At 33.6% G+C, this 22,931-nt stretch overlaps 1 protein-coding gene across 4 annotated transcripts in view; it reads right to left on the minus strand.

Moving 5' to 3' along the window:
* SS18 (SS18 subunit of BAF chromatin remodeling complex) overlaps window positions 1-22,931 on the minus strand; it is a gene marked incomplete at both ends in the record, with an annotated part of 62,877 nt that overhangs the window by 8,136 nt on the left and 31,810 nt on the right. Inside the window, 5 exons of one of the 4 annotated variants that reach the window (XM_084252305.1) lie at window positions 1,278-1,400; window positions 2,105-2,197; window positions 4,965-5,069; window positions 5,804-5,971; window positions 19,710-19,931. In XM_084252305.1, coding sequence (XP_084108431.1) covers window positions 1,278-1,400; window positions 2,105-2,197; window positions 4,965-5,069; window positions 5,804-5,971; window positions 19,710-19,931 — 711 coding nt within the window. The remainder of the gene's footprint in view (window positions 1-1,277; window positions 1,401-2,104; window positions 2,198-4,964; window positions 5,070-5,803; window positions 5,972-19,709; window positions 19,932-22,931) is intronic. The other 3 variants (XM_084252307.1, XM_084252306.1, XM_084252308.1) reach the window with 3 other exon arrangements.

Here is a 22,931-nt window from a genome sequence, read left to right on the forward strand (position 1 = left end):
CCAAAGTGACATCTGTAATAGGGAACCAGAATTTATCATTTTTGAGAAAATACCTCACGCCCAATACCTGACTGAATTTCAATGGATAGTTGATGGTGCAGGAGAATTTCATGCTGATCTTGGATCTCAGATTTGCTATCATACATAGAGAACAGCCCTATCAATGGCAGACACCCAACTAATAGATATTAAAGTGAGTAAATATATATAATAATGAAATATGATTATACTCCCACCGAACTGTAAGATATATAACTGCAATAAATACACTTCTACGGGGTCTCCCGGGTAGCGCAGTGGGTTGAGAACAGAGCTGTGAAGCTGTCCGCAGCCTCTGCAGCATGGCTTCGATTCCCAGCCAGCCAGGGAGAAACCCAAACGGCGGGACAGGAGGTATGTCCCGTTTTCGGTCGTTCTGCCTGTTCTGTTTCCCACTCTGTCTCTGGTGAATTCTCTCACCCTCCCACGCCTCTGGCCTGTACCCCAGTTCTTGCATAAATAAATAAATTAAAATAAAAAAATACACCTCCACGGATGCGTATACTACTTTATAACCAGAGAATGACAAAAACTTTACTATGTATTACAAATACATCTTTTTACTCTAAAAACCAATGTTATTTTTAATAGTCATTCGTTTTAGAAATGCAGATTATGTAGATATCCTTAATCATAACCCATTTCAATAGCTTTCCAAGCACACAAAGTTACCTGGCTTGTCTTAAATGCCAACTAGGTTTTAAGAATTAATTTTTCTTGTATTTTAAGTGACTATATGTCACCTTACCTTTAGTCAAAGAACCACCTCTAGTTTATCTTTCTTTTTAAATGGATTACTAGTTTAACAACATTCTAATAAAAATAAGCTCAAATTATACTTTCAAAAATGATAAAACGGGCCTCCACGGTGGCGCATCGGTTGAGCGCTGGGTTGCGAGGCTGCCCGCGGCCTCTGCGGCGCCAGTTCAATCCCCGGCTGCTCCCCAGCCACCAGAGGAGGGTCCCACATGGCTCGCAGACCTTTCCTGCCGCCCGCTGCTCCCCTCAGCAGTGTACTTCGGTCCTTCTGCCTGCTCTGCTCCCAGCTCTGACTCCAGTGAATTCTCTCACCCTCCCGCGCTTCTGACTATACCCAGTGCATGTATAAACAAACTAACAAATAAACAAATAAATAAAACGTGCCTCTATTAAAAAAAATGATAAAACCCACTTCCATATTTCAAAATATTAATCATCACCTTTTTGGGAGACAAAAATAAACTGTATGGAGTTATTACCATAGCCCTGCTGCTGTCCTGGATAGCCCTGCTGCCCAGGGTACTGCTGCTGCTGTGGGGGATATCCCTGCTGGGGAGGTGGTCCTTGATAAGCATCTTGCTGCTGGCCATACTGTGAATTTCCTACGGGGTAAGTGGAAAAGAGGAAAAAGCCTGAGAAGTTTGCTTAATTAACTTTTTTCCTCTAAGATGCATAGCCAACAACACAAGAACAAAATAAAATGCCATATTGATTTTTAAGTTAACAAAACAAAGAAAAAAACTCAAACCAAACAGAAGGATTTCGGCCAAACAAACTGCAGTTAAAGCCAATTTTGCAAGGTTGAACTGCAGCATTTTCAGCGTCTCTGCCATACGAGCATTACATTTACTGGAACATCACAGTCATAAGATCATGACTATGCTAAATAAAATAAAAAAGACAAAATTAAAGACAGCTACAAGAGCACATACTAGCTACACAAGATCAGCAAGCTGTTTCCTAAAGGCACTATACTTGTATGTAAAATTATACATATGTAAACAAGAACAAGAAAAGAAATTGGAGTGATGGATTTATATTCAAATAGAAATTTTCCACTGAGGAAAAAAATCATTTTTAAATGTTTAGTCTTTTTATTGTTGTTAGAAATGGCAAGTCATGGTTATACATTTTAAATATTTGTAAGGAAATTATTTTGATTTATCTGGACTCCCTATAACTTTCAAGACAGCCAGCAACTAGTATTCTACAAGAGCTTTGCATGGGTAGAAGTTATCTTATGCAAGAATTTTCATTCCTGTAGAAGGGGATATATACGTGTATGTGTGTGAAGGTATATAGATACCTCCTTCGTAGTAATGTTGTGAGGAATCCTCATAAGGCCTATCGTAGCCTTGTTCAGGATACGACGGTTGCTGATAACCGTAATCATTATGACCTACATCAATTCGACAAGAGACAGGAAGAAACGTTAATGGCCACTGAGTGAAAACCCTAAATATATTTCAACTTTCAGATAAAACTGAAAAAAAAAAAAAGAAAGAAAATAAATGGAAATACATAAAAAATAATTTCAATTGCATTAGCCAAATATTTACCAATAGGACTGTTTTCATATTAAGGTAACGTGCAGTTTTTTTTAAAAGCACAAAACAGTAATTTTAGAAACATTACACTTCTTAGTCTTAACTCTGATAATCCTCATGGGGAAGGAGGGGAAACTTTATCTTACATTAAAAAAAAAAAAGAGAGAGAACGAAAGCATTTAGGCCTTTCACATGTAAATAACTTGAATTAAATTACAATGAACAAAGGAAGCAATTATCATATTTTGTCAAACACCTGTTCTGCTGGTCGCCAATTCCACAGCATATGCTAAAACAATGCAAAATATAAAAGAGTTCCATAAGTTTTTTTTTCCCCTGAAAGAAACTGAAACAAATTTTATATTCTATTTACTTGCATAAAGTATATGTTTCTTGAAATATTTTCAGATGCAAAAATATACAGCTTAATACTGCCATTCTAGAAGTCTACAAAAATATTTCTAAAGTATAAAGAAATGCACCTCCATAAAATTAATACTGCGTTTAAGTTCTAGAGTACAACTTTAGTTTCAAAGCATGGTAAATTTCATCTGCAAAGTGACCAGACTTTAATGCAAATCAGTCTTTTTAACTAAGTTGCACATAAAAAATGCAGGGAATAATCATTTAGTTAGCTAAATTCTGCACTAAATTTTAGAAGAATGTCCAAGGAAGGAGGAATACAGTTATGAATAAATGTTATCATCAGTGCTTTAGCATTTTAACATTTCAAACAACCTGAGATAAATATCTACATTAAGGGCTGGCAAACTGTGGCCTGCTTCTAAACAAACCAGTGGTTTGTTTTCATAAATAAAGTTTTATTGGAAGAGTCATGCCCATTCATAGTTTCTATAGTTGTTTTCATGCTGTGAAAAGAGTTCAATAGATGAGACCAAGACCACATAGCCCACAAAGACTAAAATATTTACTCTTTGGCACTTTACAAAAAATGTTTGCCAACTCCTAATCTACATATTTATTCACATAAATATCTGAATATAATGAGAAAATATCTAATGCTGTTTAAAAAAATTAACTGTCATTATACATGGAAGCAACACTTTGTAAACATCAGACAATTAATAAACATCTATGCAAAAATGACACCATTTAAATTCTAAAATCCCCTCATATTATAAGATTTAAAGTAACCTTAAAGTTATTATATTTACAAACTAACGTGTTTTGAACAGTAAAGTCATATTTACAACAAAACAAATTTCACATTCAGAAAATACTTAAGACCAATTTATAATTAGGGTCAAATTCAACTCAGTTACTTAAAATGCATTTGAAAAATTAAACAATCACTTATTTTCAACACTGTCTAGTGCATAAATTTAGTAACAGATCCAGCTCTTAGGTTATCCATGTCTATAAAGCTTACTAAAGTTTTTCACTAAAAAAAGGTAATACAATGTGAATGGAAAATTTAAAAAAAAAACCATTTTAAATAATTCAAGGCAAGAAAATCTATTAAAAAAAATTTTTTAACCAGATATATCTATACATATAATCACTATCATTTGTAAACATTTATTTTATACAAAATTCTACAGGTTGAATGTTTGCTTTGTCTGTATAGTCAGAGTCTCTGCAGTGAAAACCAGTGTCCTTATATGGACCTCTTTCTATGCTTTATACAATAACAAAAAAAAGTGGGCAAAAAGAATTCTCAAATATACCAAAATATTTCTTCTAGATAGTTAACATTAGCTTCTAGCGAATAGTCCCTTTAGCTTTAAGTTCTTTGATTCCCCAAATTTTTCTGTTACGTAGTATATCTTAAACACAAGAGAGTTTACTATATATAGAAATATTTTGGAAAATCCTTTCATAACAAGACTAATCATCTGGTAATGTAAGTGAACAACTCCAATTTATCAGTTTTATATGTTTCGATTGTTTCTTCAACACTGTATCATACATAATATTTTTAACAGAACAGAAAAAGTGAAAGATGTGTAGCAATATAAGCTTATGTGTATGCTCGGTTTATTATTTAATAGAATATATCTTTAATCACTTTTTCACAACACCTTTCTTACTTAAAAATACAATTACTATTAAACTAAACAACTAAAATTAAAACCTGATTTCCAAATGCCTTTCCAAATTTACTAACTGTAAACAGCTATATTGTGAATATAATTTAGCTTCCAAAGTTTTCTCAAATGCAAATGCTAATGTATATAAACATTACTTCTTTGAGAAGTATGCAACATTAAAATGATGGAACTTACAAGAACTATATTCTCTGTATTTATTTAATGCACAGCAGCAAATCAATGGGTGAACTTTAGCATGTAAATGATTTCAATCTCAATTTACTTTGGTTCAAATTAACAATTCCCGATATAAAAGAATCCTTCTATACAGAAAAAGGATTCCAGTGACACAATGTGATTCCTGATGGTACCAAACAGGGAACAGCTAAACAAAATGTACTTTGAAATAGAATGTAAACTAATAGCTATTATTAGCTTTAGATTGAGATGTTTCTAAATTAGAAGAAACGGATAGTTTCTTCAACCTCATTCAAATGTTCTGAATAGCCATCTACATTAATATTGGGCAGGGATAGAAAATGGGAAAGTTAGCATTAGGAGAGATTACCATCAGGGTAATATTGCTGGTTCATGCCTTCAGGAGGACCTTGTCCACCATGACTGTATTGGTCCCCATAATAGTCTTCCTGGCCTGAGTACTGCTGTGGTGGGCCTGAAAAACCACAACCAGTCAAGATGTAAACAATTCATTCTGTATGTCATCAAAAGGCTTTCTTTTGAATCTGATGCTGAGAGATTATTTCTCAACTGCAGATTCCCCTCCCATGTTTTGGCACTTCAGATCCTTTTAACTATTCTTATACACATACATACATAAACACACAGCAACATCATACACACATTTCACAAAAAATAATCTTAAGACCATACAGGCAATATCAAACAACACCAACTAAAGAAAATAAAACAGACTTCTAAAAAAGAGGTGCAAAATGGTAAAGAAATTAATCTCCCTTTTTTTTTTTTTTTGGATATTAGAGCAGTTTGAAATAAAACTGGGTTTCTGACCTCATACTAACTTATCAAAAAATAAAGCATAATTTTCGGCTGTAAATTAGTGAGCATTTGATACAAATTTTATGATGTAACCTGTCCCCAAAAAAGATAAAAGGTGAAAACCAGAAAGTTCCTATCTACTTCATAACCCTTTTGTATCTACTATATCCACTACCTTTTTACTGTGGGGAAGGGTATGTGTGTGAGTGTGTGTGTTTATGTGTGTGTGTCTGTGTGTATATATATGTATGAATGTGTGTGTATACAAAAAGATATAAATATATAAAATTTAAAAGTCTTACTTTGCCTAAATTAGAAGTCCATTAAAGTTTAAAGTCTTTCAACTATTGTTATTTACACAAGCAGGAAATTTTCCAAATTGAATCTTACCCTGTTGAGGTGGTCTATAGGGAGGAATCTGTCTCTGACCCATCATATGATTGCCTTGGTTAACTTGACCCATCATTCCCATTGGTGGCTGCTGGCCTTGGTAATGCTGCCCACCTCCTTGTGGCATATTGTACTGTTGAGAAGGAGGCTGCTGATGCATCATTGGACCTGAAAAGCAGCAAAATATTATGGACAAAATATTTTTAAAATCTTTGAGAGAAATAAAAAGATCTTTTATTATAGAATCCTCAAAATACATAATGTATGGTAATAAAAACTAACTTCAAATAAAAAAAATCTCTGAGTTAAAGGTTGTAAGTCTAAATAACCTACAAACAAAGGAAAACAACAGAGCTGTGGTGGTTTGAAAATTCACTGGACGAGCATTCTAGCAATTTTTTAAAAAACAAAACAGATACAGGATATGAACATCCTAAAAGTATGCTTTTCTCATTCTCTTCTATATAGTATTTATCTACACATTTTTTCCAGAAAAGGTAGAATACATATGACACACAAGAATATACAGTAAAATAAACTTTACAACAACAACAACAACAACAAAACCACACAGCAAATGAGTTGTCAAACCAGCTGGAAAAAAATTTCTGATTATTGTTTTCTTTTTAGCTTTACAATCCCCACTCATATAATGATAGTCAGGGCAACAAAAATTTCATAAATTTTAATTTTAGAACAAAATTTTAAAGGGTCTTCTTTCCTATTTCAAACTAAGATTTATAAGCTAAAAAGGTCTTTCTAATTTCAAAGGGCTGTAATACTTCTAACACAAAAATATTCCTAAACAAAGAACTGCAAATAGGTCATATACTTAGAAACCAGAACCAAGCATTCTCTAAAATGGTGAATATAAAGGTAGTCAAAATACCACTATGACTGCTCTAGTATCACAGAGATAGCAGTAACATGTGAATTAATAATAATGGACACAAAGTTCTATGTGGCCATCCAACAATATAAGCAGCTCCTCACAGGTTCAATGGGCCAAATTACCATTTGTGGAGCTTAACATTCTGTCCGTATAGCCATTACAGTCTCAGAAATATGTGTGGATCATCCCCCAGTTTACTGCTTAAATGTAACTTCGTATTCCTCCTTTAATGACTTGGAGGCGATTTAAGTAGTACAAAAGAGAAAGGACTAGAGAGCTTAGGAAAGTATTACAGGTAAAATTGCCCAGGTGAGCCAAAAATCCATTGGTAAAGTACTTAAACAAAAATTCAAAACAAACAAGTTCACCTACCTAAATATATTACTGACCTATGATAGCAGCAATAATGTAAACAGAAAGAATTCAATTCTTCCAATTTGATACTGTATTACCTGAGGAAGTATTTTATCAGAGCTAACTCTTTTTCTCCTATTGGCCTTTTTTTTTGTTCCACTTATTTTCAAATTCCTTTTTCCTTTTAATTTTATCATAAATATGAGCCTTTCAGAGGTTACTCTGGGATTTTTCTTTCAACAGGAAGTAAACTCTTAATAGTAGAGATAAGCTTGCTCATAGGAGAACAGAGGGGAAGAAAACAAAGACTGAATGTACTTACACTGCTAAACATGCTTTCACATTTATTTCATGTAAATCATTAACAACAACCAGAGGTAAGAATCCTAATTTTCAAGTTTCTAGCCAAGGAATCTAAAGATTAAAACTACATAACTAACACATATCAACTGGGAATCAGACAAAACACAAATCTGATTTCAAAGCACATTATTCCACTATTTCTCAAGGCTTTATTCAAGCTATAGCAAATTTATTAGTTCAGAAGTAAATAATGCAAAAAGTTCCAAACATGAACAGGTTTTAATTTAGGTTACAACTTTTAAAATAGTTTGTACACAATATCAAATAGTAGCATTTATAATGTAATAGGCAGCATGGTTGAGCATTTATATAATTCATTTTCAGTAAATGAAGGTTTTGTCCCGTTATTCTTCTCCAGCACTGATTAAAGACCTCTCGTCTTTAAGTTAGCTTAAAACTAAAGCATATACTTTGCAATGGAACCAAAACTAAAAATATGTAAGGGAGAAAGCAAAAACATGATAACCATGGAAAAGTTCAACAGGATACAATAATGATAAATTTTTAAGTTTTCCTCTGAAGAAGTAAAGTAAGTCTAGCTTAAGCCCTAGCTAAAGACCATGTCACTTGTGCTTGATCTTTTGGGACTGTCAGCAGTTCTAATCCCAAAGAGCTCAATTATCACCCTCCTTTTATTCTGTCACTCCATCCCTCTGAGGATCCTCAGTATCGTTCAGGATCAAGCTTAAAATCATCGTGAATAGAAGAGAATAGCACTGCTAAAACATGGTGCTTTTCATCTTTTTTCTTGAAGCTTTCTTCTTTAAAAAAAATTATGACTTCAATTCTGATTGTTTTGGAAGTATGTTATTTTCCTTATGATAATAAAGTATGCTATACTCGTATTGTACACTATCCCTTGAGATACTAATGGAAATAAGAAAGCTAAATCGCAAAAGGTTACCCCAAAACACATTTCAAAAATGTGTCACAGAGTAAAGTAAGATTACAAAATGAGTCTATTTTAAACATTTTCTACAAACAGTGGTATCACATTACTATAAGCTTTAAGGTTATTCTTCACCTCTTACATATATCATTTTCAAGCTAAGATGTACTCAAAAGTAGTGATATTCTAACGGTCTATGGAAAAAATGTCCAACATCTTAAATACATGGAACATATTCTCTAATCACCATATTATTGGGATTCTTTGCTCCTATGGGTGAAGAACCTTAATTTATGCATCGTAATTTACTGGTCAGATAGAATAATTTCTTGAATGACACTTAAGATAACACTAAGAGCACAAGGGACTATGGACTGGTGTTGGGAATTCTATGGGGACTACACCTGAGAGGAGAAAGCATATATTGTACAAAAATGAACAATGATACAAATATATAAATTGTATAAAAATTTTTAAAGATAACATTAAGTTTTAAATAATTTTGTGAAGAATTTAGAATTATGTAATTTTTTAAAATTCCATATATACACATATTCACATCTTCAGATGCAATACATTCCATACATCAAAACTCTATAAAGTCATATTATTAACCTATGAATTATTTTAAACAAAAATTTTAAATAACAGTTAATAAGCACTTATTATAGGCCGGGCACTAAGCTAAAAGCTTTATGTCTATTATCTATCTTCTCAAATCCCATGAAACATGTAGTATTATCATAATTTCACTTTATAGACATTATCTGTACCCAAAGATACATAGTTAGTAAATGGTGAGAACTCTAAAGTCATTAGACTCTAAACTCTTAGCCACTTTCAAAGTCAAGTTATATTTCTCCTATATAATGTCATCTAGGAAAAGTTCTATAAAATATCTCTCTCACTACAAAACATATCTCTATCACTGTAATATAAAGATCCTAAGATAAATTTCTTCACCCTACCTATATCTATGATATAATAAGAATTAGAAACTATATAGATAATACTCTCCAATGTTTTCTCACTCATATTTCATCATTCACTCATATTTTCTTATTTGTTGCTTAACTATTCAATATCAAACTATTTATGGCTCTCATCTGAAGGCATTTCTAACAGTCTATTTGCAAGAAAAAAAATTCTTGTACTTCAGCAAACTCAATCATCTAACCTATTACATAATCATTTAAAAATGAATAAAATTCTCCACCTAAAATACAGATCTCTCCTTATTAAGAATTTCAAGTAGTCATAAGTTTAGATAAACTACCCAGGATAAAAATAACAAGAATGAAGTAACTAAGAAAATCCCAAAGGTTTAATAGTCACTATAGTTATATAAACTTAGCTGAGTTTTCTAACAATGAAAATAGAACCACGATAGTTTTTAGCTAGTAAAAAGAAACCGTTCAAGACATACAAACTCTTTCACAACATGAAATTTTAAGAGACATTCTCATGAAAGTATTTAAAGGTATTAAAATAGTATAAATAAATTTTATTATCATTTGTCCTTAGTAACACAGACCATCTTTACATGTAATTCCTTACAGCAAACATTTATTAAAGCTGGGATTCCTTATTGTGGGAGGTTTTGTCCCTCAGGGACATTTTTAGCAAAATGTAAACTTTCTCGCTGTCACATCTGGCGAGGAGGTACTACTGCCACCTACTGGGTACAAGAGGAAGAACATTGCTAAATATCTGAATGCACAGGTCAGGTCTCCACAATAAAGAATTATGCAGCTCAAAAAGTTTGCAGTACTGATTAAGAAATCTTAGATTCTCAAGGGCATAATTTTAAATCATAGGCATTCTACAAACTATTTTGGGAATTAGACTTTTTAGCTTTTAGATTGAGAATTAGGAAAAGGCTGTGCTATGGTTTAATAAATCAAACAAAATAAAGACTAGGCAGTTTTTTAAGAGTTAGACAATCCCTCTTAAACAGTTTCAACCACATTATATAATAAAAATAATTCAAAACTAAAGTCACAGCTAAACATCTATCATAGATTGAATGAAACTCCCAAAGCTCTAGATTCTAGGGTCTGTAGGCTACATTTTAACATATAGCTTTGTGTCACTTAGCATAAAAGTTGAAAAGTTATGAACCATCTGGCACAAAAGAGATTATCTTGTCCCCCCAAATTCTGAGGGAACAGACTAAAAATAAGTATGATTTATTAAAGTGTAATTTCTAAAATTTACCCATGTAAGATTCTGGTTTAGCAAGTATGCGGTGAGCAGACAAACCTTATTTTTACAAGTTTCCAAGGTGATTCTGATCCAGGCAGTCCTAGGACAAAATACTGAAAAAGAATTCTAAGAGAAAGAGTAACCAATCCTTCCCTTTTTTCCATAAAAGAAGCGAAGTTATGATTCCTATGTTTAAATTGGAATAGGTCTCTTCTCATAGGCATAAAGTATATTGGCTGTAAAATGAAGCCTAAGGGGTTTGTTTTAAAACTATCAAAACTCATGAATGAGACATAAGATTTGTGTATTTAATTGTACCTAAATTTATGAAAAGAAAAAAAACAAAAACTTTTAAATGTTGAGCTCTAATAATATGCAGACTAAAATTTTTATGGATAAAGTATACTAATATCTGCAAATTACTCTGAAATGCATTTGAAAGATAAGATGCACTAATGGATGAACAGAAGATAAATAAATTTACTAAAATATTAACTTATACAGTTGCTTCAACTTTTCTGTATGTTTGAAATTTTACATAATAATATATCGGTGAAATTTTAAAATTTAAGCCTAAAAGAAAAAAGCCTTCTCAAAATTCAACAGTAAAAAAAACAAACAATCCAACTAGAAAAGGACAAAAAATAAAGAGACATTTTACTGAAGAGGATATACAGATTGCATGTAAGCACTTTAAAAGATACTCAGTATCTCTGCGCATTAGGGGAAAGTGCAAAGCAAAATGAGCTATCACTAAACATTTTTAGAATAGCTAAGTTTGTTTTAAAAAGTATTTACTGACAATACCAAAGGGCACCATGGATTGAGAGAACACAGATCATTTATACACTGCCAGTGGGACTGTAAAATGGTACAGTTAGTTTGGTAATCAGTTGGCAGTTCATAGGAAAACTAAACACATACTTAGGATATACTCAGCAACTATACTTCTGGGTATTGATCCCTGAAAAGTCAAAACTTATTTTTAAGTAAAACCATGAACATGGACATTGTTCACAGCACTTTAATTTGTAAAAGTCCAAAACAGGAAACAGCAAAAATGACCCTCAATAGGTGAATGGTTAAAAAATGGTGGCACATCCATATCAGATTCCTACCAAGTAATAAAGAGGAATGAACTACTGATACACCGAACAACTTGGCTAGATATTAATTATGCTGACTTAAAAAAGCCATTCTCGAAAGGTCACAATGCTATATGATTCCATGTACATGACATTCTTAAAATGACAAAATTATAGAAATGGAGCAAAGAATTACAGTAGTTATGAGGGATTAGAGATGAATGGGGCAGGACACACAGGATCTCTGTTACCATAACAACTTACTGTTAACCTAGCTATTTCAAAATAAAGTTTTAAAAAATGAATCAAACTGAAATTGAGTTTATAATTTGTTGAATAGAACTCATCTGGATTTTGTCTTCCAAACCCTAAAGGTTTTGGTATAAGTGACAATCATCTGTATTATCTGACAGTAACTGACAGTTCCTTCTTCGGTTCATTCCTGGAATGACAGCTGATGAATGACAACACTGCAGAGAAGGATGCTAGTTTTCTAATTTGTTATTACAGGAGGAAATCTAGCTAATCTATCAGACAACAAAAAGTAGTGAATAAAACAAGACACAATTCCTGACTTCACAGAACTTAAGAGATGAGGGAAAAATAATCAAGCAGATATTTATAAATGCCTAAGCAACTGCAAGTATTCAGACTACTGCTACAAAGAGCCAAAGTATTGGCAACCTATCCAGTTTGTCAGCATAGTAATTTAAAATTTAAAGAGCAAGAGTAAAGGTGATTTTTACTTTATGCTTTTCCCTACTTCCCAGACTTTTCACATTAAATATTAATTTTATATCCAGAAAAAAATGTCATTATCGGGGTAAAAATTACAACATTGGAAAATTCATTCAATATAGTAATATTGGTGAAATGTATAAGACAGTTAATCTGAATTAAATAATGGCTGAATGTACCTCAAACTGCAACAGAGTCCTGCAGAATTAACAATACTGCATAGATACACCAATTTTAACACTGGAGAATGTGTACACACCACTATCATGCCTTCAAATCCATTATAGACATCAAATATGACTTTTCTATGAAATAAAACATGAAATAATTTCATTTGTAATTTTTCTATGTGCATTTCAAAGGAGAAAAATTTAGTACCTGGCTATTATAAATTGAACATTTATTAAATTGGATAATTCCTATAACTCTTGAACCTTGGGGGGTAGAGTAGAAGGACTAAGTAGAATGACTAAACTCTAGAGTGGGATTAATAATGTAATCAATCTATCAAATTCATATATTGGAGATCCAATAAAAACTCGCAGGTGATCTGCCCTGGTTGGAGATGTTATGCGTGTAAAGTCACACAATGGGATCAGGAGAGCTATGCATCCTGATTCCTTAGGGAGAGAAACTATCTTAGCTCTTCTGTACCTTCTCTAAGCACTTTTCCCCTTGTTAATATGTATCTTTCTACTGTAATAAATCATAACCATGAGTGTAACAACTTTCAATGTGTTCTGTGAGTCTTTTTAGCAAATTACTGAACTAAGAGTGGTCCTGAGAACCCCAGAAGTTTCAATTAGTGTCTACAATAAGGCCAGTCTTATGGACTGTTGTCTAGATAACTTTACTTTGGTTAAATCCTATAGTTAAAAATCAGAGTTAAGAGCAGTCTTGGTGACTGTGCCCTCAAACTCTTCCCAGAAAGTTATATACAATCTCCTACAGTTGTCCCCCTCTCCTCTCTCTCTCTCACAGCATTCATTGTTCCCTCCCTAATGTATCATTCCTATTAGTATGCAAACATGATTAAATATCTTACCATATTTAAAAAATTGTTAATCTTACATCTTCCTCTAGCTATTAACCCATTTTTATATTCCTATATCAAAAGACTATTTGAGAAGAATTATTTTTACATGGTATCACTACTCTTCTCATTTCTTCTTGAATACAGTGCAGTCAGGCTTTTGCCGCCATTCCACCACCAAAACTATACACACCACACCCTGGTCATAGTCCAATGACTAGCTTTCAATCCTCATCTTACTTGATCTTTCAACAGAATTTGACATGATCAATAAACCACTCATTCCTAAACACTTATACCAACAGGTCACCCAAACTAAATTATTATTCCCTCAAATCTAGCATTCTCCTATTTTTTTAATATGTCAATATTAAATATTTTGTCATACATAAAACTCTGTCCTTCTGTGTTGCACATCCAGTACATTAACAAATCCTAGCAATCACAGCAGTTGTACCTTTGAAGTATATGGTAAATATTCCAAAAGTGACTACTATTATTTCCATTGAATCAACCTACTCATCATCTCCTACCCATATACAGCAAGAGCCTTTTAATAAGTTCCCCTTGCTTCCACACTTGTCCAACTACTATTATTCAGCTATCAGTCAAGACTCTTCTTAAAACATATATTCAGATGTTATTCCTCAGCTCAAAAATTTCCAGGGGCCTCCCTGGTGGCACAGAGGGTTGAGCACAGCGCTGTGAAGCTGTCCACAGCCTCTGCAGTGCAGGTTTGATTCCCAGCCGGCCAGGGAGATTCCTACATGGTGTGGCAGAACTCTCCTGTTGCGCCTCTGCCTGTTCTGCTCCCCGCTCAGTCTCTGGTGAATCCTCTCACCCTCCCGAGCCTCTGGCCTATACCTCAGCTCTTATATAAAAAATAAAAAAATCTTTAAAAAAAAATTTCCGGCAGTATCCCCATTCTCTCAGAATAAAATCTAAAATCCTTATGGACTACAATACAAAGTCTATCATAGCCTGGCTTTCAACTATATCTTGAATCTTATCTCTTATAACTCCCTATACTATACTCATTCAACTTCAGCTACACTCATTAAACACCAGCTAGACCAGTCTCCTTAGTATACCTCAAACAATCCAAGTATGCTCCACGTTCAGCACTCTTGCCTGCTATTCCTGAAATGCTCTTATTTTTAGGTATTTGCTATTTACCCTAAAATAGCACACACATCCTCATCATTCCTACCCTCTATTATGCTTACTTTTTTATAGCACCATTGCTTGACATATTTGTATATGAATCTTCAAAATAGGAAGCTCTTCACCTGACTTCATTTACATAAAGTTAAAAACTTAATAGCCTTTCTCAAAAGCATATCCTATAAAACTTTATAGTCCTCACTTTCCACAGTAAGATGGGCTGTATAAGTGACTGTGTGAGCTAAAAACATGCAAAATAATCTTAAAAATTAAAATGAGAAAAATACAATAATTTCAGGTCTTTAAAAATTTCAGGCAATAAATGCTTGTTGCAAATCCATAGTAGAAATTTCAAAAATCGGTACACAATGTGCCCTATTATTCTATAGTACACAATGTGCCCTATTATTCTGTACCTAGTAGTATAAATTAGTAGAATACTTATTTTTCTAACATCAAAATGATAAATTATAAACATATAGCTATCTGTTGAATTAATTTCAATCAGTCTCTTAAATTATGACAAGATTTTTAGACAGGTTATTTCCCCCCACTTAATTTCATTTTGACAACTGAGAGACAAGGAGGGAAGGGAGAGGGTAACAAATAAAGCCACTTCAAAACTACCAGTATAAATGCATCCAGACTTTTACCTCCAAAGTTCTGGTTAGAAATTTACCACGACATAATTAGCTAAAGTTTTCAAATGACAAATAATTAATAATTATTAATAAAATAAATTTAAAATCATCATATAACTGCTCTTCTTAAAACAAAATTCTCTGGGTTAGTCAAAAATATCTTTTTTTTAAGATAAACTCATGCCATTCGCAGCAACGTGGATAGAGCTAGAAGGAATTATGCTCAGTGAAATAAGCCAGAAGGAAAAAGAAAAAAATCGGATGGTTTCACTTATAGCAGGAATATAGGGGAACCAAATAAGACATCAGTGTAAAAAATAGTAACAGTACAAAACACAACAACAAAAAAGGACAATTATAAATCAGAGACACCCTGCAGGGGAGAAGGAGGGTGATGGTGCACGGGTGCACTGGTGAAGGAAATTCTATGGGACTACACCTGAGGGGGTGGGGGGAAGAAATATTGTTTAAAAATGAACAATAAGAAAATTAATAAAAAATATCTTTTTTTTACTTGATTAAGATTTAATCTAAGAAATCTTGTGTTTCTTTTCCTCCACTAGTAAAACCCCTCTATTAAAAACCGGTAAGATGGGGCCTCCCTGGGGGCGCAGCGGTTGAGTGCTGGGTTGCGAAGCTGCCGGCGACCTCTGCAGCGCCGGTTCGATCCCCGGCTGCTCCCCGGCCACTGGAGGAGGGTCCCACATGGCACACAGACCTCTCCTGCCGCCTGCTGCTCCCCTCAGCAGTGTGCTTCGGTCTTTCTGCCTGCTCTGCTCCCCGCTCTGGCTCTGGTGAATTCTCTCACCCTCCCGTGCTTCTGACTGTACCCAGTGCATGTATAAACAAAACAAACAAATAAATAAATAAAACATGCCTCTATTTAAAAATATATATATATATTAAAAAAAAAAAAAAAACTGGTAAGATGGGGCCTCCCCGGTGGTGCAGCGGTTGAGCGCTGGGTTGCGAAGCTGCCAGCAGCTTCTGCGGCGCCGGTTCGATCCCCGGCTGCTCCCCGGCCACCGGAGGAGGGTCCCGCATGGCGCGCAGACCTCTCCTGCCGCCCGCTGCTCCCCTCAGCAGTGTACTTCGATCCTTCTGCCTGCTCTGCTCCCCACTCTGGCTCTGGTGGATTCTCTCACCCTCCCGTGCTTCTGACTGTACCCAGTGCTTGTATATAAATAAATAAAAATAAATCTTTAAAAAAAAAAGAAATAGTTTAAAAAAAAAAACTGGTAAGATGCTTAAACATTTTTTCTACTATCTATTGTTATAAGTAAATGCATATAGAAACATAGGAATATACAAAAGATTTCAGTGTTTTGATTTTTATTCAAAGAATTGCCAACACCTCAATAAATGTAAGAAAAATTTCTAAGTCAAAATATTTCCTTTAAATTTTTGTATTTTCTAAGTTTTTCTTTAAGGACCATGTAAAAGTAGTCTCTTCAGCATCATGCTCAGCTAAATAAGCCAGAAAGAAAAAGAAAAATGCCGGATGGTCTCACTCATAGCAGTAATTTAGAAAACCTAAATAAGGGACCAGGAAAAAGACTAACTATAATAAAGAAAAAATCAAAATCAACAAGCAACAAGCAACTATAAACCTGAGACACACTACAGTGTGGGTGGAAAGGGAGTAGGATCAAAACAAGGTGGGTAGAAATTATATGGGGACTATAATCAAGATGAAAATGCACACATTGTGCAAAAATGAAAAATGATGTAAAAATATATAAGAATTTTTTTAAATAAAAGTAGTCTTTTCTAATTCCTCCCACATATTTAGATTAGAAGTTTTTTTGTTTGTTTTTGTTTTTGTTTTTAAAGATTTATTTATACAAGCACTGGGGTACAGTCAGAAGTGGGGGAAAGTGAGAGAATTCACCAGAGCCAAAGCAGGGAGCAGAATAGGCAGACTGACAGGTACACTGCTGAGGGGAGCAGCGGGCGGCAGGAGAGGTCTGCGTGCCATGTGGGACCCTCGCCCAGTGGCTGGGGATCGAACCAGCACTGCAGAGGCTGCGGGCAGCTTCGCAACCCAGTGCTCAACCGCTGCACCACCGGAGAGGCCCAGATTAGAACAGTTTTTACTGTAAAATTTGTAGTTGGCTTTATAAAGGTAGCTTAGAAAATATTCTATAATAGGGCCTCCCTTTTGGCGCAAGGTGTGAGACACAGCCTATGAAGCTGTCCGCAGCCACTGCATCATGAGTTCAATCCCCAACCAGGGAGCTGCCCACATGGCGCAGTAGACCTCTCCTGACTTGCCCACTGCTCCCCTCAGCAGTGTATTGCAGTTGATCTGCCTGTTCTGTTCCCCACTCTGTCTCTGGAGAGTCCTCTCACCCCCCAAGCCTCTGGCCTGTACCCCAGTTCTTGTATGCATAAATAAATAAGTCTTCAAAAAAAAAGAAAACATTCTATAATAAAATGAATATTAAAATTAACATGAAACTTTCATGTTAAGCAATATTTCTCATCAAACAGATACCATAGTTGAAATATTTTATAAGTCATTAAGGTAATTAAAGTAAATATGGCCAAAATCTTATATAGCTTTTTCTTTTTTCATGTTTTGGTAACTGCAATATTCTTTGTTGTTCTTTTCATTCTGAAATATCAAAACTTAACTGAAAAGCTTTTTATTTACCTGAAGAGATTTTTTAAATATTGAAAATATTCTCACTGACTTTCTACTCCATTTCCTCTTTTGAAAAACGACTTTTATTTCCTTAAATTTTATTTCTTTTTTTTTAAGATTTATTTTATTTTGTCTACACATGCAAGAACTGAGGTATAGGCCAGAAGTACCAGGGGTGAGAAAATTCATCAAAAACTGAGTGGGGAGCAGAAAAGGTGGATCTACTAAAGTACATTACTGAGAGAAGCAGCAGGAGAGACAGGAGCTGTCTGCTGCACCATGTGGGTTAGATGCCTGGCCAGAGATTGAACTCATTATGCAATGGCTGGCCATAGCTTGACAGTGCTGACATTTTAACCCCTGAACCACCAGAGAGGCCTCTCTTTTTATTTTTTTAAAATAGATCCCAACATCTTCACTTTCTATATAGTATATTTTCCATTAATTAATTCATAAATTAGAGGAACAAAACCAAAAGTAATATAACCATTGTAATAAAAGGAGAAATTATACATTAATACACAATATGGTATTTTGAAAAAATAAGTCCCAAGGTTTTGAAAAAAATTCCTATACATAGTCCTCCCCACTTTTATCCAAAACCAGTAACTATTTTCTACATGAACAATGTTGCATGCATTATTGTTTTGAAGATTTTCTTCAAATCTTACATCAAACCTTGCTACAGCAACATTCATTTTTGTGTCCAAATTATCTTTTTTTAACTATCGTTTCTAAGAAGTATGCCATCATCACTATAGCTACAGCTAGAATCACTATCAATTTTCTTGCTCTCCTAGTAATCAAACTGCACATAGAAACATTTGAACTCTAATCTTTTGATCTAAAAGTGACTGGATCTTGTTATTGTTTTGAAACTTTAACTGATCTAGTAAAAGAAAAGAAGATATCCTTATCATGGGCATTAAACTAAATGGGGGGGGAAATACCGCAGCAAATGCAAGTTCAGTAAAACTACATTCATTGACAGTTTATTCAATTATCTTCCTTTGTTTTCAGTAGATCTCATCAAAATTAAAGAAAACGTCTCTGTTTAAAATTAGAATATATTACTTCATAACAAATAATTATCAAAAGATGAACATTAAATTCCTTTATCTAGGGATTATTTTAGTGATTTATTTTTCATAAGCAAAATCTAGAAGATTTTATTGCAACTACATTTAAATCCATTTTATACTCTTAATCTTAACCATACTGTGTAACTAAAATTGCTTTAAGTTGGCAATATGCCAAATGTTTTAACAGGCAATTAGTAGAACAGAGCGCCGCTTACTGGTGTTTAGCTATTATTCACAAGAATACTTAAAAGAGAAACATGATAATTTCATTCCGAGGTTGGTAATTAACTTTAACAGACTCACTAAGACTAGAAGAAAACAATACACCTCTACTTAATATTAACAACAAATTATATTAAAATTACCTTTTAGTACTAAAATACAGCATCAAAAAAACCTCCACATAGCTCAAGAGAATGTCACAAAAACTAATATAGCCTTAATCAGTGAAACAAACCAGAGTATGATTTTAAAGGGATTACAGTTATAAAGACAACTATATTTTCTATATTTTCTCAAATTTCTCATTCTAAACCAACTGTTTGGTTACCCATTGCTCAGCTTTAAAAGAAAATCCAAAAATGCAGAATCTCAAACTGTGCAAAGGTCAGCTGAAAAAGCTAAATTAAGCAATTTCTAATATAAAAAAAATATTTTAAGCTGATTTCAATCTCAAAGTTCCCTTTCTAAAGGTATGATTGTCACTGACTACAAACATTTTTATGACTCAACTAACAATTTAAAAGAATTGTTTCATTTCCAAAGACTAGTGTGCCATAAACAGTTAAGAAAAAAAGCATAGAACTTATTTACCTTGGTTTGGCTGCATATTCATATTTGGTCTGGGACCATAGTTTCCCATTGGTTGCCCTTGACTCATCGTCATTTGATTCTGTACTGGCATGCTCTGCGATGATGGCACGGAATGGTTATAACCTCCCATGGATCCATGGCTACTTGAAGGCATGTTTATGGAACTATTTGTAATATTGATTTGATTGGGTCCAGGTCCCTGCATAGGCATATGGGTAGGCCCTTTGAAGAAAAGTGATCAGACCAAAGTATGAAAGTTAAAAGTGATGATCTACATGAAACTACTTTGCAAAGCTTTTCATTTTTTTTTGCATTACCGTACTACCAAACAATAACCTGAATATTTACATATAGCAAAGTAAATGTTTTACATGATAAAGAGCAAATACTGTGAAGTGGATGTTATTCCTTTTACAGATTAAGAAATTGATGCTTTTCAAAAGCCAGAAACATTCTGAAAAGAATAATGAGGAAGACTAGCTTTATTAAAGAGCAAAACATATAAAGCTAGAATAATTAAAAGTATACAGCACAAGCAAAGAAATGAATTAGCAGATTGGTGGAACTAGAATTAAGAGTAGACCCTATAAATAGACCCAGGTGCATAATTTAGTAAATGATAATAGTGGTGGTATTAATTACCATTGGGCAAAAGAAAGAAATTCAATAAATGGTGTAGTGATGAGAGCAGCAATCTGGAAAAAAATAAGTAATATCCCTACCTCATTCTTTCCATCAAAACTAATTCCAGTAAGTAAAACTAAACACTAAAAGAGAAGAAAGTAAAGGAAAGAAACCATAAAAATGAACTCCAAAAGGGAGGATTTCTAAAACAATCTTGGAAGTAGAAGAGCTTTCTAAAATATACCACAAAACCGAGAGCTGTATGTCGAGCAATTTGGCAGTAACTATTTTAGAATACATATACCTTTAACCCAGCAATTTTAGTTTTATGTGTTTGTCCTAAAATATACAAGCTTGTGTGTACCTATGTATGGATAAAAATTTGTGTTTGTTTATAAAAACATACAGGTACATTCATAGGAGCATAACTTTCAATACCAAAAGACTTTAAAATAACTTATTTCTCTTTGAGAATTGTTCAAGTAAATTAGAAATATCCATTTAAAAAAAAGAGTGCAGTGCAGGTCACCAAAAAGAATGAAGTAGTTCTTTACCTTACTAAGTGGTCTCAAAAATTTATTTTTCTACATAAACTGTCTCCAAGATCCATCTTTCAAAGGGAAAAAATATGCTACTGATTATGTATTTTTGAAAAAATGAATGAAAAGAAAAAGAATGTGTGTGTGTGCAAACAATTATGTTTTGTAGGAAAATATACACTAGTGACACTCTGGACCAGTGCTGAAAGAGGTAAGGGCTATTTGTTTCGGTACCTTTTGATTTTGGGAACATGCACATGAACTATTAGGCTTTTTTAAAAAAATCGGTTATACTTTAAAAAGGAATCTGAAACTAATAGCATATAAGGAGCTCTGCAACTTAGATTATAAAATAACTAAAACAAAACTAAAATAGGAAATTAAGAGCCTAGATAGAAATTTATGTGTACAAAAAGGTTGGCTAAATGCTATATGGAACACAGTAAATAAAGAAAATACAAGTGACTAGACTTCCAATTTTTCCTACTTTCAATTTCTCTTTTAACTATAAATTGTTTTGGAAATTATACAGTATTCTGACCATTTAGATCAAAACTGGTTGAAAATCTCTGGCTTGTAAAAAATAGAACTACTCCAAATGATCACACACAGAAACTAAAATGTCATGTTAATAATTGTATCACTGCTCAACTGCTTCTTCTGTCTCAGGCTTCAATGTTATACGGAGAAAATAAAATCGGAATTAAAGGTACCACCACGAAAAGTTATAAAACTCCTACTTGCTAACCTATATTAACACTACCCTTCCTGTTCTAAAAACAATGTGTTCTGATGAACTAAATGTAAATTCAGCATGAAGAGTCCCCCTAACTATAAGCTGGCAACTATTTATGTCTTTATCCCTTCTCCATGCAGAATGTGAGCCATCTATAATGGCAAAATCTTAGCAGGAAATAGGAGATAAACCATCCAAACACCATTATCCTTCTATATAACCCATGCTACCTGGCCTCTTTTACTCTACATATCCTCCAATTACATTTTCTAACCCACAGTCCCTACACATACCACCCTAAGGGTACTCATTAATAATTTTAGAAATAAATTGCTTTGTCATTTTAATTTACTTTCACTATTATTTGTATATTTTCTTTTTGTTTATGTTTCTTTTTGTTTCTGAAAATAACATCTGCCTTTAGAAAGTAAAAGTACTGTCATATAAATTTAAAAGCCCCAGCAAAAGTGGGTACAGGTGACTGCAGTTGTTGCAAAAACAAAATAATTTAAATGTATTTTTCAAATTCAAAATTCAAAAGTGCAAAAGCTAACTAAATTAGCACTCAATGAGCTGAAAGTTATTGGTATTTTAAGGGACTAAACTTTAAAATAAGTGAAAAGGAACTGCTCATTATGCTCATTATACAAGAAAGCGGATTACTTTTCAATTTTTAACTTTGCTTTATATATCAACTTCCATGATTATATTATGCTATAAACATACTTATGTTTATAAACATGTTTCTATTATGCTATAAACTGAATAATAGTCTCGCATACTATTGCTTCGTTTCAATAGTATGAATGAGGAAATATTAAAGATAGCAATTCAGGGACCTTTTTTATTTAAAGAATTATTTATTTACATTCCACAACAGCTGGAGTGTAGGTCAGAGGTTTTAGGGGGGTGAGAGGATTCACTAGAGACAGAGTGAGGAGCAAAAGAAGCAGACTGACTGAAATACACTGCTGAGGGGAGCAGCAGGCAAGATAGGAGAGGTCTGCTGCGCCATATGGGTTAGCTCCCTGGTCAGGGATCGAACCTGCACTGCAGTGGCTACTGATAGCTCCATAGTGCTGAGACTTAACCCCTTACACACCAGGGAGGTCCTTCAGGGACTGTTTTATTTCTTTTCCTGAGCAATCTAGTTTCTAAGATCAATAAATTTTTAAGTAAATACAAAACTCAGGGAAACATTATAATACCTTATTATAAATAGATTTTAATTCTTAAGTCATGGTACAATGCCTTTTTTTCCAAAAAGCTTCTAAAGCCAGCTGTATTGCATAGTTTCAGACAGACTAAATTTAGCCAGTTCTG

This window comes from Talpa europaea (assembly GCF_964194135.1).
Source record: "Talpa europaea genome assembly, chromosome: 13".
Taxonomy (NCBI): domain Eukaryota; kingdom Metazoa; phylum Chordata; class Mammalia; order Eulipotyphla; family Talpidae; genus Talpa; species Talpa europaea.